Source organism: Triturus cristatus, chromosome 1_1 (assembly GCF_964204655.1).
Source record: "Triturus cristatus chromosome 1_1, aTriCri1.1, whole genome shotgun sequence".
NCBI lineage: Eukaryota > Metazoa > Chordata > Amphibia > Caudata > Salamandridae > Triturus > Triturus cristatus.
Genome location: NC_140579.1, coordinates 463857949 through 463873917, shown reverse-complemented (window position 1 = coordinate 463873917; position 15969 = coordinate 463857949). Strand labels below are relative to the sequence as shown.

Here is a 15969-nt window from a genome sequence, read left to right as displayed (position 1 = left end):
GTGTGCGAGAGGATTTTGTTGTATTAAGTCATGTGCTGGTTGGTGCAACTGCCCCTCTTTGTGGCTGCGATCTTCCTCTTGCTTGTCCCCAAAAGGGATGACATAGTGGTGGTTGGTACTGACATTCTTGCATTGGTGTTTGTGTTTAGCTTGTACCCTGAAACCCTTGGTGTGAGGTTGCACCCTGAAAAATCCCTCTTTCCGATCTCCTGTAGGTGTGGACCCTCTCCTTATATTTCCCCTGAATTGCAGGGCTCCAGTTTATTTGAAGGTGTCATTGTCCTTTTTGAGGTGCTGTAGGGTTTCATCTAGTGCACTCCCAAACAGTTACCTATTGAATAGGGTGTTAATGATATTTGCCTGTAGTTCAGTCTTGAAACGGGACACCCTTACTCAGGCGAGTTGTCTTAGGGGGCGTCCAGCCATCATCTGCATACTTGCTGTGTCTGCCGCATCCATAGCAGATTTTAGGCAGGTGTTGGCTATATTTCTCTACCCTTTTGCTATGGATGCTGCTCTTCTTTGGTACTGTTCAGGCAGAAGTTTCATCAGCTCTGCTATTTTCGTCCCAGTGCTGTTATGAATATCTGTTTAGCAGAACATTTGAACTGGCTCTACAACATTGTGTTGCAGCTCCCCTTTCAAACTTTCTCCCCACCATGCCTATCTCCTAACTTTCTTTATCAGGAGGTGTAGGAAAGTGGCTCTGTATATACTGTTCCCAAATAGGTACAGTGTGTACAGAGACCACAGTCCCCAGAGGTCTGGCAGAGGCTAAAGTTAGATATAACCTTACTCTCTAAAGTGGTAGCTTGGTCGAGCAGTAAGGCAGTATCAGAGGACAGTGTAAAGCATTTGTTGTACACACTCAGTCAGCAAATGGTCTCACACACTCAAACTGAACTCTAGGCCAATGGTTTGTATATCAAAATATATGGTTGTCTTATTTTAGAACCAACAATAGGTATCAAAATATACTTTCTCAGAATGAGATGCTTTACTTAAATACTTTGCATTAGGCAATTGACTTTTGAATGCAATAGTTACAGTTTGTTGCAATAGGCAACACAATTTCAAACACAATAATACATTGAGCTCAAAGGGAATTTTCAAGTTAAATGCAATTGATTACCTTTAGAATTTCTTTTCTAACTCCAGGACTGGATCCTAGATTCAGTCCTGGGACAGTTCTTCGAAACAGGTGAGTAAATACGATTTAGTTACTGTTGTGATTTTTAAGCAATATTTTGGTATTTTAAAAGTTGAAACTTTTTCTAATGAAATCACCAATGTTATCGTATGGGAGGAAATTCGCAGGTAAGTGGGGTTATTGTTACATTTTCTAGCTCAGTGTTGGATCCTGGATCCAGCACTAGTGTACCACCTGTAAGCAGTTGAGAGAATGCGTGGTTATACAGGCGATTTTTAACAAATATTGGTAAGTTTGCAAAATCGACACTTGCAGGTAAAGTATGTTCTAGTTACTTTTGTTATCCAGTGCTGGGCTCCTAGGCTCAGTACTGGGACATCTATCTAAATGTACAAGTTACTTACCTTCAGTAACGATGTATCTGGTAGAGACGATTCTAGCCGCAGATTCCTTCACGTAGAATTATTCCCAGGCGTGAGACTAGATGCGGAAGCTTTTTTGCCACAGCATCCCTGCGCACCGGGGGCAGGGCACCATCACGCGACTCCGCCCAAAGGTCGTCCGCGTACGTGACATCAGCGAGGTCACACAAGACCCGCCCCGGCACGCCCACGTCAGTTTTCTTCTGAGAACTTTTCCGCACCACAACGCGGAACCACCAGATAAACTGTGGAAGCATGGGAACAGTGTGCGAAGAGCAGAAAAATTGGAAAGAAACGGTGACTAACACCACCACCAGAGTAGTGCCAACACTACAGAACCCAAGGGCAGGGAAAGAAGAAAGAAGAAGAACAAGCAGAAACCTGCTCAGTCACCCTGCCAGCACATAGACAACCTCCCATCCCTCTGCCCCGGAGGCAAGAACATGCGTAAAAGTCATGGCACACGTAGGAAACCCCCTCCCCCCCATCCTGAGCAAGGAATGGGACCAGTCCCAAGACAGACGGGGACAACAAACCTTCAAGCCACCCAACCTAGAGGGCAACCACCCACAAGGGACAAGGGCAAGACAAGGCCAGATGACCCTTAATCAGAGGATAGCAATGGAAGGAAGGGAGGGGAGGGAGGACAGGGAGCGAAAGCAATACCCCCAAAACCTGGAGTAGCCAGAGCAGCAGGGCACCGGAGCACCGGAACCCCATCCTCCAAAAGAGGAATGAACCGCCCCCAGACGGAGCCACCCGTCAAGAACAAGGAAGGCACTCACAGGAGACACAGCCCCCCCACCGGGAGGCAAGTACCGAAGACCAACCCAAGGGTCCACGCAGAATAGGGGAGAAAGGGCAGGCCGTGAAGGAATCTGCGGCTAAAATCGTCTCTACCAGATACATCATTACCAAAGGTAAGTAACTCGTACGTCTGATAGAGACTACTAGCCGCAGATTCCTTCACGTAGAATAGATATCCTAGCAATACCCCCTGGGAAGGAGGGTCTGCGAAAGGACCCCACTAGCCATGCAGAACAGAGGGCCCACAGGGGACCAGATCTGTGGACCAGGTAGAACCTAGCCCCTGCCAGGCCAAGGGAACCCCACAAGAAGGACCCCACCGACCCCAAGGGGATGTAGGAGGGACAGAAGGCTGTAGAGGCTCGTACACTCACAGCAGAGGAAACAAGGGCAAGGACTGAGAGGCCGAAGCACCCAACTCGCCCACAAGGCAACATAGCTTCCGCCCAAAGACAGGAAAAGCGGAAGAAAAAGAAGCAGCAGCCTAGAGAGCCCAAGAAAACCAGGGGAAAGAGGGCGAACCCATTCCAGATGCAGAGCAGCCTCTCAGCCAGAACAGCGCCGGCAGTCAAAGCCAGAAGCAAGAAGAACAGCCCGCGGCCCCAGGAAGGCTGAGTAGGCGACGCCCGGCAAGGGAGACAGGATCATCCCAGACCGCAGGACAGGAGCAGGGAGAGGAGGAGATGCCCGGGCCACCACTACAAGTGGCCGCGCACACAACCTCAGGAAGCAAAAGCAACCTACCTAAACGCCATGGAGAACAGGCACCCGAAGGCGACCAGAACTCTCTAGCAGAGTGCAAGCCATATGACAGCTACCACTACCCCACATAGGGTACGTTAAGTCCCAAGATATGGGAACCCTCTTTGGAAGAACTTCCTCAGCAGAGGAAAAAACAAAAGAGCCACTGGGAGAAAAAAAAACACCCCCCGTTGAAGGCTTGACAAGCAGCCCAAGCAAAGCAGAAGGCCCAATCTCAGGGCCAAGCCTGCGCAACAACTCCTGCAGAACCACACACAATCGACACAAGGGCCGTCCAGCAGCCAACAATGCCAAAGTTTCAAGGAAGGACGCAACGGCCAGAAAACACACTTCACAGCCAGAACAGCCAGCTTATGAAGGCCCAGAATCAACCCAACTCAGAAGTCACTGAGAAGGGGACGGAGGAGGAGGAGGAGGAGGAGAAGGCAGAGGAGGACGGAGCCCTGCCAAGAGCCTTTGGATGGCGGTGTCGGCCAAGGCATGGAACAACAGGCTGCCATCAAACGGAAGGACGATAAGTCGCTCCGAATATTCTCAGGGAATACTCCCTCCCAAAGCCAAGCATGGCGACGGAGAGCGACTGAGGAAGCCATGGCCCGGCCCAGCACCTCTCAGATGTCCAGGGCGGAGCAGAGAATAAACGCCGCAAGCTACCAGCCATCCAAGGCATCATGCCTTAAGTCCACCAGGCCAGACTCCTGGGACGCTGAAGATCCCAGAGACTCAGCAGAGTCCCACAAACAGGAGGAGGCCCTAGCCAGCACACACAAGGAGTTAAGGGCCCGCAGGGCTGCGCTGGTCGAGGCGAACATGTTGCGTCCCCAAGAGTCCAGCCAGCGGGCCTCTCGGGACGGCGGAGTCAACAGTGGCAGCAGGGAGGGAAAAGCAGTCCGTAAAAAGGGGGCTGGCGGCTGAGGGGTGAAGGGAAAGACAGGCCGGGTCATGCGGTGCCGGGAGGTACCGGTGCAGAAGCTGCTGAGGCACTGGTTCCCCTGAGGCCCACGTCAAGGAAGAAAGGAGCGAACCTTCAAAGGGAAGTAAGAATTCCCTCCCACCAGAGCCCTGGTGGAGGACCTCCAACAGATGGTCCGCTGGAAAGTGACCTACCAGGTCACCCATGCGCATAATGCCCACAGCCGTGGACACCGCGTGAGCGAAGGCCACGCCCGCCTCTGTAGGGCCCCGCGGTGGCGAAAGCAGCTCCTCCGTGGGTGACGGCTGCAAACTAAGGCGGCCGTCCCCGAGGCCAAGCGGGGCGGACAAGTGCCAGACCTGGAAGTCAGAAGGAGCCGAAGAATGAGGGACCTGCCGCTCTTAAGACAAACACCTCTGCCTCAGGAAGGGCGGGGAGCCGCCCTTCGACGCCGGTGAAAAAGACACCACACGGCGACCAGTCTCCGGGGAGGACGACACCAATATACAGCCTGCCTCCGGAGAAGGAGTGTCCGAAGACGAATCAGCGGTACGACCCCTGAGCGGAGCCGTAGAGTCCGCTGCTTGAGGTAGGACGTCGGCATTAGCCGGCGTCGCCGGACAAGGGACCTCCAAGTCACCTCGCACTGGAGACCAGAGTGGAGACCGGAGTAGAGCTGGAGCCGCACCGGCCCCGGAATGACGCCGACCCGACCCCCGCCGAGGCAGCCACCTGTGCGGGGTAACGAGATGGGCCTGGGGAGTGGCACTAAGCCCTCCAACATTCGCAGCCCAGAATGAGGCGAATATCGCTCGGCAACCCATGCGGCGGCACCATGGACTCCATGTGTCTTGGAGAGCCCTTGGTGCCACTGGCTCCAAAACCCACACCTGTTGCCCAGGTTGAAATTCAACCAGTGCAGCTTTTTGGTCATACCAGTGCTTCTGAAGCTCCTGGCTGGCCTTAAGATTCTTGGATGCCTTTTCCATGTACTCAGCCACTCTGGACCTTAGGTCAAGCACATAGTCCACTATGTCTTGTTTGGGCTCTTGAAGAGGCCTCTCCCAGCCCTCCTTTACAAGACAAAGTGGTCCCCTCACAGGATGACCAAACAGAAGTTCAAAGGGTGAGAAACCTACACCCTCCTGTGGCACTACTCTGTAAGCGGAAAGCAGGCATGGGAACATCTCCTTTTGAGTTTTTCAGGGAGTCCCATGATCATGCCTTTCAATGTCTTGTTGAATCTCTCAACAAGGCCATTGGTTTGTGGATGGTAGGGTGTAGTAAACTTTTACTGCACTCCACACTCCTTCCACGTGTGTCAGGTAAGCAGACATGAAGTTGGAACCTCTGTCTGAAACCACCTCCTTAGGAAACCCTACCCTGGTGAAGACACCCAGGAGGGCCTTGGTTACTGCAGGAGCTGTAGTAGTTCTAAGTGGAATTGCTTCAGGGTACCTAGTAGCATGATCCACTACTACTAGAATTAATTTGTTCCCTGAGGCTGTGGGAGGTTCAAGTGGACCCACAATGTCCACACCTACCCTTTCAAAGGGCACCCCCACCATTGGTAGTGGGATTAGTGGGGCATTTGGGTGGCCACCAGTCTTGCCACTGGCTTGACAGGTAACACAGGAGCTGACAAACTCCTTCACCTTTTGGTGCATATGGAGCCAGTAAAAGTAACTAACTAGTCTTTCCCAAGTTTTGGTTTGCCCCAGATGTCCATCTAAGGGGATGTCATGAGCCAAAATTAGGAGGAACTCCCTGTACAACTGTGGCACTACCACCCTCCTGGTGGTTCCAGGAGTGGGGTCTCTTGCCTCAGCATACAGTAATCACTCTTCACAATAAGCTCTGTGGATACCACTGACATCTCCCTTTGCTTCTGAAAGAGCTTGCTGCCTCAGGCTTTCAAGAGTGGGACAGTCTTGCTCACCCTAGCACAGCTCTTCCCTAGAGGGTCCCCCTGGGCCCAAGAGTTCAACCTGGTAAGGGTCAAGCTCCATGGGCTCAGTTCCCTCAGGGGTATTCAAGTCCTCTCCCTGTGGAGAGGGGTCCTTAGAGGTCTGCTGTATAGAAGCTGGTTCCCCAGTCTTCTTACCTTTTCTCTTAGTTGGTTGGGCCATTATTTCATGCACCAGACCTACCTTTTCACCCTTCCTCTTGCTCTGTGCTCTGGTTTGCACACACACCAATTCAGGAATGCCCAGCACGGCTGCATGGGCCTTGAGCTCAACCTCAGCCCAGGCTGAGGTTTCCAGATCATTTCCTAGCAGACATGCAGCTGGTAACTTTGGAGAGACCACAACCTGTTTCAGGCCAGTAACCCCCCCCCCCACCAGCCTAATGTCACCATGGCCATGGGATGACTAGTGGTGACAGTCAGCATTGGTGACTGGGTACGTTTTCCCAATCAAGTATTGCTCAGGGGAAACCAGTGTGCGTCTCACCATAGTGACACTGGCACCTGTATCCCTCAGAGCTTCTACCCTACTTCCATTCACCCAGGGGTATTGCAAATATTTCTTTAAGTTGGGTGGCCACACAGCTACAGTGGCATACTCCACTTCCCTCAGTGAAACAAGACTTGCCTCAGTGTAACCCCAGATTTGCTCAGGGAACACTTCTGATGCCATCTGTAGACTTGCTGCCCCAGGAGTAGCTGTACTGAGTGCCTTATGAGCCTTGTTGTCGGAGCAAGATTTATCAACAGTTAGGTGTCCTGACCTCTTACAGTTATTACACCAGGCCTTTAAGGGATCAAAGTTCTTCACCCTATAGGGTTGAGGCACATAGGGAGTAGTTTGGGACCCACCCCCCTGAACAGGTTTTTGGGGCCCTTTGGAAGACTCACTTTTTATCTTGGGGATTCTCACCACCTTTCCCCTGGGCAGGTTTGGTGACCACCTTCTTCTTGTCACCCCCAGTGGCAGTCCTCGTCACCCTAGTCTTGCCCCAGTGGTCTGCCTTCTTTCCCAATTCTTGGGGAGAAATTAGACCTAGGTCTACCAAATGCTGATTCAACTTTTCATTTATGCAATTACTTAATATATGTTCCTTCATAAACAAATTGTAAAGTCCAGTAAAATCATGCACAACATGTCCAGCTAACTAACCATCCAGTGTCTTTACTGAGAAGTCTACAAAGTCAATCCAGGACTGGGTCTGGGTTTTGTGAGCCCCCCTGAATCTAATTCTATACTCCTCAGTAGTGAATCCAAATCCCTCAATCGGAGTCTTCCTCATGAGGTCATAGGACCCTGCATCTGGCCCAGAGAGAGTCAGAAACCTGTCTCTGCAGTTACCAGAGAACAGTTCCCACAGGAGTGCCCCCAGAGAGGTTTCTTTACTCTTATTTCACAAGCCCTCTCAAAGGCGATAAAACATTTGGTGATGTCATCACCTTCCTCAAATTTAGGGGAAATCCCTTTGGGGATTTTAGGATCAGAAGTTTCCTCCCTATCCTTATTTTTATTATTGCTACCACCATTGATGGGTGCTAAACCCATCTCTCTCCTTTCTTTCTCTAGAGTCAGGAGCCTGGACTCTAGATCCAATCTTTTGGCAAGCTTTGCTAAAAAGCTGTCCTCTTCACTGGTGGGTCCCCCAGTGAGCTCTCTGGTACCTGGCTCACCTGTGTGATCTCTACGTTCCCTGATGCGGATTCTTGGATTCAAGGGTATGGGGGCCCTTTCCTCCCTAGGGATTACTGGAGGGGGGTCATTCTCCTCCTCCTCCTCCCTGTCCTCATCTGACTGGTCATCACCATGTTCAGATGGGTGGTCCTTAGCATACTCAGCCAGGAGCTCCTGGATCCCTACTTTGGTTGGATGCAGGCCCATTGGTACAATTTTTAGTTTGCATAGGGACCTCAATTCCTTGAAAGACAAGTGTAAGTAAGGTGTGAGGCCGATCTCCTCCACCAGGTCCTGCATGGTATTATTTTCACTAATAGCTGGGTTTCTTTAAGACATTCTAACCTGACAGTTCTAACCCTCTACCCTGGACCATAGTGACTTTATTTTTCTAAAATTCTAATGGGACTTAAGCAAGGCCCTGACAAGACTTTTAGTATTTTGGAAAAAAACAATCAGAATTCTAACGGCAATTTTAAGAGTTCTGTCGTGTGATCAGATGGTAACCAAGTAGCCCAACAAATGCAAGTTTGTATCCCACCGCTGATACACCAATGTAGGAAAGTGGCTCTGTATATACTGTACCCAAATAGGTACAGTGTGTACAGAGTCCCCAGTCTCCAGAGGTTTGGCGGAGGCTAAAGTTTAATATAACCTTACTCTCTAAAGTGGTAGCTTCGTCGAGCAGTAAGGCAGTATCAGAGGACAGTGTAAATCATTTGTTGTACACACTCAGACAGCAAATGGTCTCACACACTCAAGAACTGAACTTTAGGGCAATGGTTTGTAAATAAAAATATATGGTTGTTTTATTTTAGAACAATAGGTATCAAAATATACTTTCTCAGAATGAGATGCTTTAGTTAAATACTTTGCAATAGGCAATTGACTTTTGAATGCAATAGTTACAGTTTGTTGCAATAGGCAACACAATTTCAAACACAATAATACATTGAGCTCAATGGGAATTTCAAGTTAAATGCAATTGATTACTTTTAGGATTACTTTTCTAACTCCAGGACTGGATCCTAGATTCAGTTCTGGGACAGTTCCTCAAAACAGGTGAGTAAATACGATTTAGTTACTGTTGTGATTTTTAAGCAATATTTTGGTATTTTAAAAGTTGACACACAAACTTTTTCTAATGAAATCCCCAATGTTATCCTATGGGAGTAAATTCACTTAGCAGGTAAAAGTGGGGTTATGGTTAATTTTTCTAGCTCAGTGTTGGATCCTGGATCCAGCACTAGTGTACCACCTGTAAGCAGTTGAGAGAATGCGTTTAGGTTATACAGGCGATTTTTAACGAATATTTGTAAGTTTGCAAAATCGACACTTGGAAACTTTTTCAGCAAAAACCAGGCATTTACTCGACCCCATTATTTCTAATATCAACGAGCTAAAGTGGCATGACACCATCCCCATTTGCTGGTCTGACCATCATCTAGTAAAATTTAGCATTAATCTCCCACCTACCACTAGTATACAATATGTTTTTTCAGCTACATCCAGGAAAAACTGGAAATTACTGGACATGGCGAAACTTAACGCTGCACTCCATGAAAACCCTCCTACAAAAGGTCATAACATGGATAGCTTAGCAGCAGCTACTCAACAATGGCTTAGTGACGCCGCTGATCATTGCTTACCCACCCCTCATATCAAAGGAAACAGACACCGTCACCCTGCCCCATGGTTTAATGACCTTTTGAAGATTGAAAAATCGAAATGTAAGGTGCTTGAGCGTCAATGGCGTAAAGATTACGCCCCTGACGTAAAAAAGACCTACCATGAAGCCAGAAATTTATACCACACTGCTTGCGCGAAAGCGCGAGCTCTGTTTGTTTCAAACACCATCATGGAAGCTACCAATAAGCCAAAAACTCTGTTCAATAAGGTTAAAGAACTTGCAGGTGCACAAACCACAGCTACGGCTCCCCCTCTTAACACTCATCAATGTCAAGATCTAGCCTGCTTTTTCACCGAAAAAATTGAGAAAATCTTCAGGGACATTAAAACAAATAATAATGAACCATCCCCTACTACTGACATGGAATATGCTCCCTCCTGTGAGAACACCCTGGAATCTTGGCCTCCCATCACGGTTAACATACTGAAGACCATTTTTAAGACCATCAAATCCGGCTCCCCCAGGGACCCGATTCCTATCAAAGTAATTAAACAACTGGACGATCGCTCCCTGGAAATCATTGTGGATACACTCAATTCTTCGTTAGAACTTTCCACAGTTCCGGCCCTTTGGAAACACGCCATGATAACGCCATTGCTAAAGAAGCCCACAGCAAATCCGGAACTCCTGGCAAATTATAGACCTATATCTTTGCTCCCTGCCTTCTCCAAATGCTTGGAGACATACGTCCACTCTGTCTTATCCACCTTTGCTGAAAATAATTCGCTCTTGCACCCTTCGCAATCGGGTTTTCGGGCTGGCTTCTCGACAGAAACCACCCTCCTAGGAGTTACTGAACACATCCGGAACCTCCTTGATAATGGTCAAACGGTCGCGCTCGTGCTGTTAGATTTGAGCGCGGCCTTTGACACCATATCCCACGAAACACTCATCAAGGCGTTATACAGAAACGGTGTCCATGGGAAAGCACTCGAATGGATCCGGTCCTTCTTGGCTCAACGAACATTCCAAATTACTTCCTCCTTGGCCTGCTCCGACACTTTTAAAGCCTCTCACGGAGTGCCTCAGGGATCTATTTTGAGCCCCCTGTTTTTTAATCTGTACCTCAGACCCCTGGCCGACCTAGCGGAAGGATCTGGACTTACCCTCATGACCTACGCCGACGATTCCCAAATTATCTTCTCCCTATCTGAATCTTGTCCATCATCTCCATCTCTCCTTAAATTAGGGCTTCAAAGCATCCTTAACTGGATGACAAGAAATCAATTAAAGCTTAACGGAGACAAAACAGAGATTCTTCTCTTAGGGAAACAACGAGATCTTTGGAATCCCTCTCACTGGCCCAGTCAGATGGGAACTTTTCCCACCCCAGTTACTCAAGTATGTAATTTGGGAGTCATCATGGATAGCTCCCTTTCCATGAATCAACAGGCCAGTAAAGTTGTCGGCCTATGCCTTACCATTATCAAATGGCTGAGGAAAATCCTTTGGATGCTGCCCTCCTCCACTCAAAAAACCGTGGTCAATGCCCTCATAACATCACGGCTTGACTACGGCAATATTCTGTACTTTGGTTCCAACAAAGCGGTAGTCAGTAGACTACAGCTTGTCCAAAATGCAGCTGTTCGATTACTGTGCAGAATCCCCAAAAACTCCGGAGTCTCGAGCTACCGCCGTGAACTCCACTGGCTCAGGGTAGAAAGTAGAATTCGTTTCAAAGCCCTGAACTACATGTTCAGAATTAAAGCTGGCATTGCACCCAATTATCTTCTAGCGTTGGCTCATCCCTACACTCCCAAGCGAAACCTTTGCTCGCAATCAGCTGCCAACTTCTGCGTTCCAAGATTCAAACTGGCAAGAATGGGAGGCAGATCTTTCGCCTACCTTGGACCATCCCTTTGGAACGCACTCCCTCCTTTCATTCGTAAGGAGGAAAATCATGCCAGGTTTAGAAGGCACGTTAAGACTTGGCTATTTGAACAATAACTTGAACAGCCAGTATTCCCCTGCCATCATTATGCTGTGTCTCTGCGCCGGGAAACCCTTTTTGGCTTGCTGTTGCGCCTTATAAATTTAAAAAATAAAATAAATAAATAAAATAAAGATACCTTTTCTTTGATGGTTAAATCCAAATAGGTGCAGGTGGTGATGCTCCTGTTGTAACTATGGCATAAAAAACCACTGGTGACTATCATATCACCACCCCATTGGAAAATTCCATTAGTGACCTTAGATCGGTACTTACATCGTTCTCAACCTATAAGGTATGTTAACTATCCTCAGTTCTTCTAACTTTCATGTAACATGCAGATGTACATGGGATATTTCCTCTGTTTGGTGGTTCCACTTAGCTTTACTCTTTGCTATGCATTGTGTTTGTTTCCACAGTTGAATTACAAACATTGAGCGTTTAGGTCGTATTGGACCAGGACTACATAGTCAGAGAAATTTATATCTACAATTTCGTGATAATCAATTATGGTATGTTTCATCTATCCCATGTGATTTCCTTCCTTTCTTTTATTTCAATTTATTGATTTTTTCTTCTTTATATAGTTTCTTTTGGCTTTGCATTTAGTGGTGAAATGAGGTTCTCATTTTGATTGTCTTATATGTATTATGATTTACTGTTTCTTTGCATTTGATCTCTGTTAAATGGTCACACATTGGTTAATCTCTTTGGAGTAGAAATTATATGGTGATTACTGTATTGTTATGGACTCCAATACATTTATTATGATATAATGCATATGATGTTTTACTATGTCATGTCATGTTTGTTTTATTTAAATGTGGTATGTCACTTTTATATGTCCATGCTTACACACACTTTTTTATACATAGGGGTCTTTGTGTATATATATATTTTTACACATATTCTTATGTATATTTAAACTTTGCAGCCCTGAAGAAGTTCTCCTGTGAGAACGAAACGCGTTGGCTGTGCTCTGTTTAAAAGAAAGAAGATCACAAATGAGCGAATAAAGAAGGACATTTAATTATCTGACGGACTCAATGTGGATTATCTGACTTTATTGAATTGAAGTGGTGCAACCATGATACAAGTTCACCAGTTACTTGCTTTGAGCAGTGCTACTGCTCGTGGGAGTCCCAGATGCTCAGAGTCACAAGGTAACCAGGTCCTCTGGGGTTTGTGAGGTTGCTGGCCACGGGAGATACCGGGATTTTACAGGAGCAGGTTCGAGGGTCGACAGTCCGGTAGGGCTGGGGCCAAAGCAGTTGGTGTCTTCCTCTTGTTTGCAGCTGCACGGCAGGTCTTCTTTCTTCTTGATCTTTTTTGCTGTTTCGGAATCTGAATCTAAGGAAGGAAGGTTCAGGGTGCCCCTAAATGCTAAATTTAGGGGCGTTACAGGTAGGTAAAGGGCAGGGACCACTGGGTCCCTGGCCTGGGGTGGGTACACCCCCTATCCTGTCACTCTCCTGTGGGAGGGGGCAGTGGCCTAGTCCTGACTGGGCAGGGCTCCCCATCTTCAAGATGGCGAGCACCCGGAGATGTGCTTCACCTCGCCTCCCCCACCTGAGGGGTAGGGTTGGCAGAGGCTGGCACACCCCCTGTCCTTCCTTGGGGTTTCCGTCCAGTCTTCCCGCCAGAGTGGGGGTTTAGAACCGGTAGGGGCCAGTTGCTGAGTACAGCAAGTGGCCTGGAGAAGCTGACAAAGGCGGCCTTTGAAGATTCCCCTGGGGGAGGAGACCTAGCACCTCGCCCAGGATGTGCATTGTTTCAGGCCCAGGAGAGCGGATGGGCTGTCTACCCAGGGGTCCAGCAACAAGTCTGCTGTGTGGCAGCCTAGGCAGACCCTCAGACAAGACGTGGATTGTAGGTTAGGTTCAGGGGGATCTCTAAGATGCCCTCTGTCGTGCATTGTACATTAAATCCTGCACTGGCATTAGTGCGGGTTTAATGTGCTGAGAAGTTTGATACCAAACTTCTCAGTCTTCAGTGGAGCCATCATGGTGCTGTGGAGTTCGTGTTGACGATCTCCCAGCACCATATACTCTTAGATGGCAGAACTGCACTTGCAGTGCCCAGGAATAGACCTGGGTACTGTAGGGGCACATGGCTCATGCTCCTTTACCCACACCACTGGCATAGGGCACCTAGCTAGAGGGGTGGCTGATGTATGCCAGGGCAGTGTAGGTTGTGGGCATGGCACACAGGGATGTGTGCCATGTCGACTCTCTGTTTTGTTCTATAGCCAGACACTCAGCCTGCAAGGGCAGTGTGTTTGTGTCAGGGTACAGGGCCTCCAAGGGTGGCACAATAAGTGCTGCAGCCCTTAGGGGCCTTCCCTGGTCACAAGGCCCTGGGTACCTAGTGTGCCATTTACCAGGGGCTGACATGTGGCCAGGGTTTGCCAATTTGGGTTTTGTTTTAGCACAGTTTTTAGGGAAGGAACATAGGCCCTGGGCACCTGATTGGCAGGAGCCCAGGGCACACTCAAAGTACATTCAGCAATTCAGCAAAAAGTGGGGGCATACCATGAAAGAAAGATGGCACTTTCTCACAGGAGGTGCCCCAGATATTGTTGGTACGTTTGCCTTCTTTCTGGCTGTGGCATCAATACCAGACTCTGCTAGTACAGTTCCTCGAATATATGGTCGGTCTTTTGGGAGTGTTTAATTTCTTCACGGCCCTTGGTGTTACTGACAAGCATGTTGTAGGTTACCTGAAGGCCTCTCTTCCATGATCCAGTTTATTTGGAAGTATGCCTCCTACTTTGGGAAGGGAACAATGTCTCTACAAGGAAACATGATTGTCATCTTTCTCTTCCAGTTGCACACCATACTTGTCTGCTGCCCTTTTTATTAACTGATTGTACATTGCAATGTCGTCGGGAGGCGAAGGCCTCGACGGATACAGGTCTATACCCTCCTCTGGGGAAACAGTTACATGGTCCTGCCACTATGTCTTGATGTATTCCGCCCCCTTTGTCGCTAGGAACATACATTGGAATTCAGGATCGTCCCCTTCAAAGATTTCTTGTTCCGCTTTTTCTTGTGGTTCTGGGGTCCAGTTCTTCTGGGTCCTTGTTTGTGGTTTTTCTGTCTAAATTTTTGATGTAATTCTACATTCTCGTAGAGAGGTGTCAAACTCTTTCTTTCTTTTTAAGTATCGTAGTCATTTCAGCTTTAGGATGCATCTTCTTGTGCTCAATCTCGACCGCGTGGTCTTCGGCGTTGAGCATACGAGTCAATTTCCACTTCGACGTCGAGGCTTCAGGCATCAGAGTATCACTAGACCTCTTTTTCGGGCTCTCTCTCTACTTTAATCGTCTTTTGACATCTTCTCAGTTGTTCGATCACCTACGGTGTCCCTGCTGTGGGACCCAAGGCGGCTCTTTCGGCCTCTGCTTGCCTTCGGTCGTTAAGATCTTCGTCGCTGAGGCAGCTCTTTGTGACAGTAGTTTGAGACTCCCCCCCCCACGTTGATTTTTCGCTGTTACCTGCAAATGTTTCTCCATGTGATTTTGCTGTTCCTCCTCACTGTCGATGATCCTTGCTTAGGCGATTCTGTAGCCTTGTGTGAAAAATGTAAACTCCCCCTGTGAGTAAATAATGTGTAGAATCTCTTTTAGCAGCAATAACTTGAAATAAACACTTCCGTTAAGAGTTTATCAACCGCTCACATTGCCCAGGAAGCATTCAGGCTGCCTCATTTTGAAACGGTTTCTGCTTAGTAATGTTTGAGGGCTTTATCTTATGCCCAGATCTCTTTATTTAGGTGCTGCTACAGCATCTCAATAGGGTTGAGGTTTGGACGTTGACTTTATCATTCCAAGATTATCATTTTTTTCTTTCTAAGCCAGTCAGTCATTTATTTTGTGGTGTGCTGGACCTGGTAGTATTGCATTATCCACTTTCAGGTAAGCTTTAAGGGTAGGCCAAATGTTCTCTCATTTTAATCTAAGACGATGAAGGCCATAGAGGATTTCATGGTGGATGCAATGAATGAGACCACAGGCATTCATGCTTGCATGGTGTTCGTCAAGCCCTGCTGAGGTCTAGTGAGTATACTGAAGAAGAACATCCATTTGGCCGAGCAGCACTATCTGAGGCTTCATGTACAGATTATAAATAGCAGAGAATAGAGTAAGGATTCCTGTGGCATAATGCAAGTGATAGCTAATGTAAGCCGTGCGATGCATCTAGAGAGAGAAATGAACAATATCAACAGGTGAAAGGGATACAGGTGAAAGGATTCAACGAATGAAGAAGGGAGGTGGCCATCCTCAGTTGTGTTTCAAGAGCTTATGATACTGGAAAACAATTGAATTGTTAAGGGTCAATCATAACAATGGTGAACGGGGCAGGGAGCAATTTGTTGCACCAGTGTGCTTGTTTTCTTGCAATAAGATATAATACTTCTCCCCAGAAATCCCAATGGCAAGTCCAAAGACCCATCTGCAGTTAATTGGAGCCCAATCGTTGTTCCCTGCTTCAACAACTTCATGAACATTAACCACCCATTCAACCCAGTCTCGCCACAGAAGGCTTAGTGGTAGATCACATCACTGCAGCATCCTCTCAAGGAACCATCAGCTTCCTGTCTCACGAGGGGCTTAAGAAACTGGCTATACTGCTGCACCACTCCATACCTTTGCGGC

General features: G+C 47.9%; 1 protein-coding gene across 1 annotated transcript in view; it reads left to right on the top strand.

The window, feature by feature from the left end:
* Positions 1-12333, top strand: part of LOC146870428 (uncharacterized) — a 407076-nt gene extending 394743 nt beyond the window's left edge. The window contains exon 6 of the mRNA XM_085599673.1: positions 12247-12333. Within this exon, the coding sequence (XP_085455799.1) occupies positions 12247-12252 (6 nt within the window). The 3' untranslated portion in view covers positions 12253-12333. The remainder of the gene's footprint in view (positions 1-12246) is intronic.
* Positions 12334-15969: the final 3636 nt, after the last annotated feature.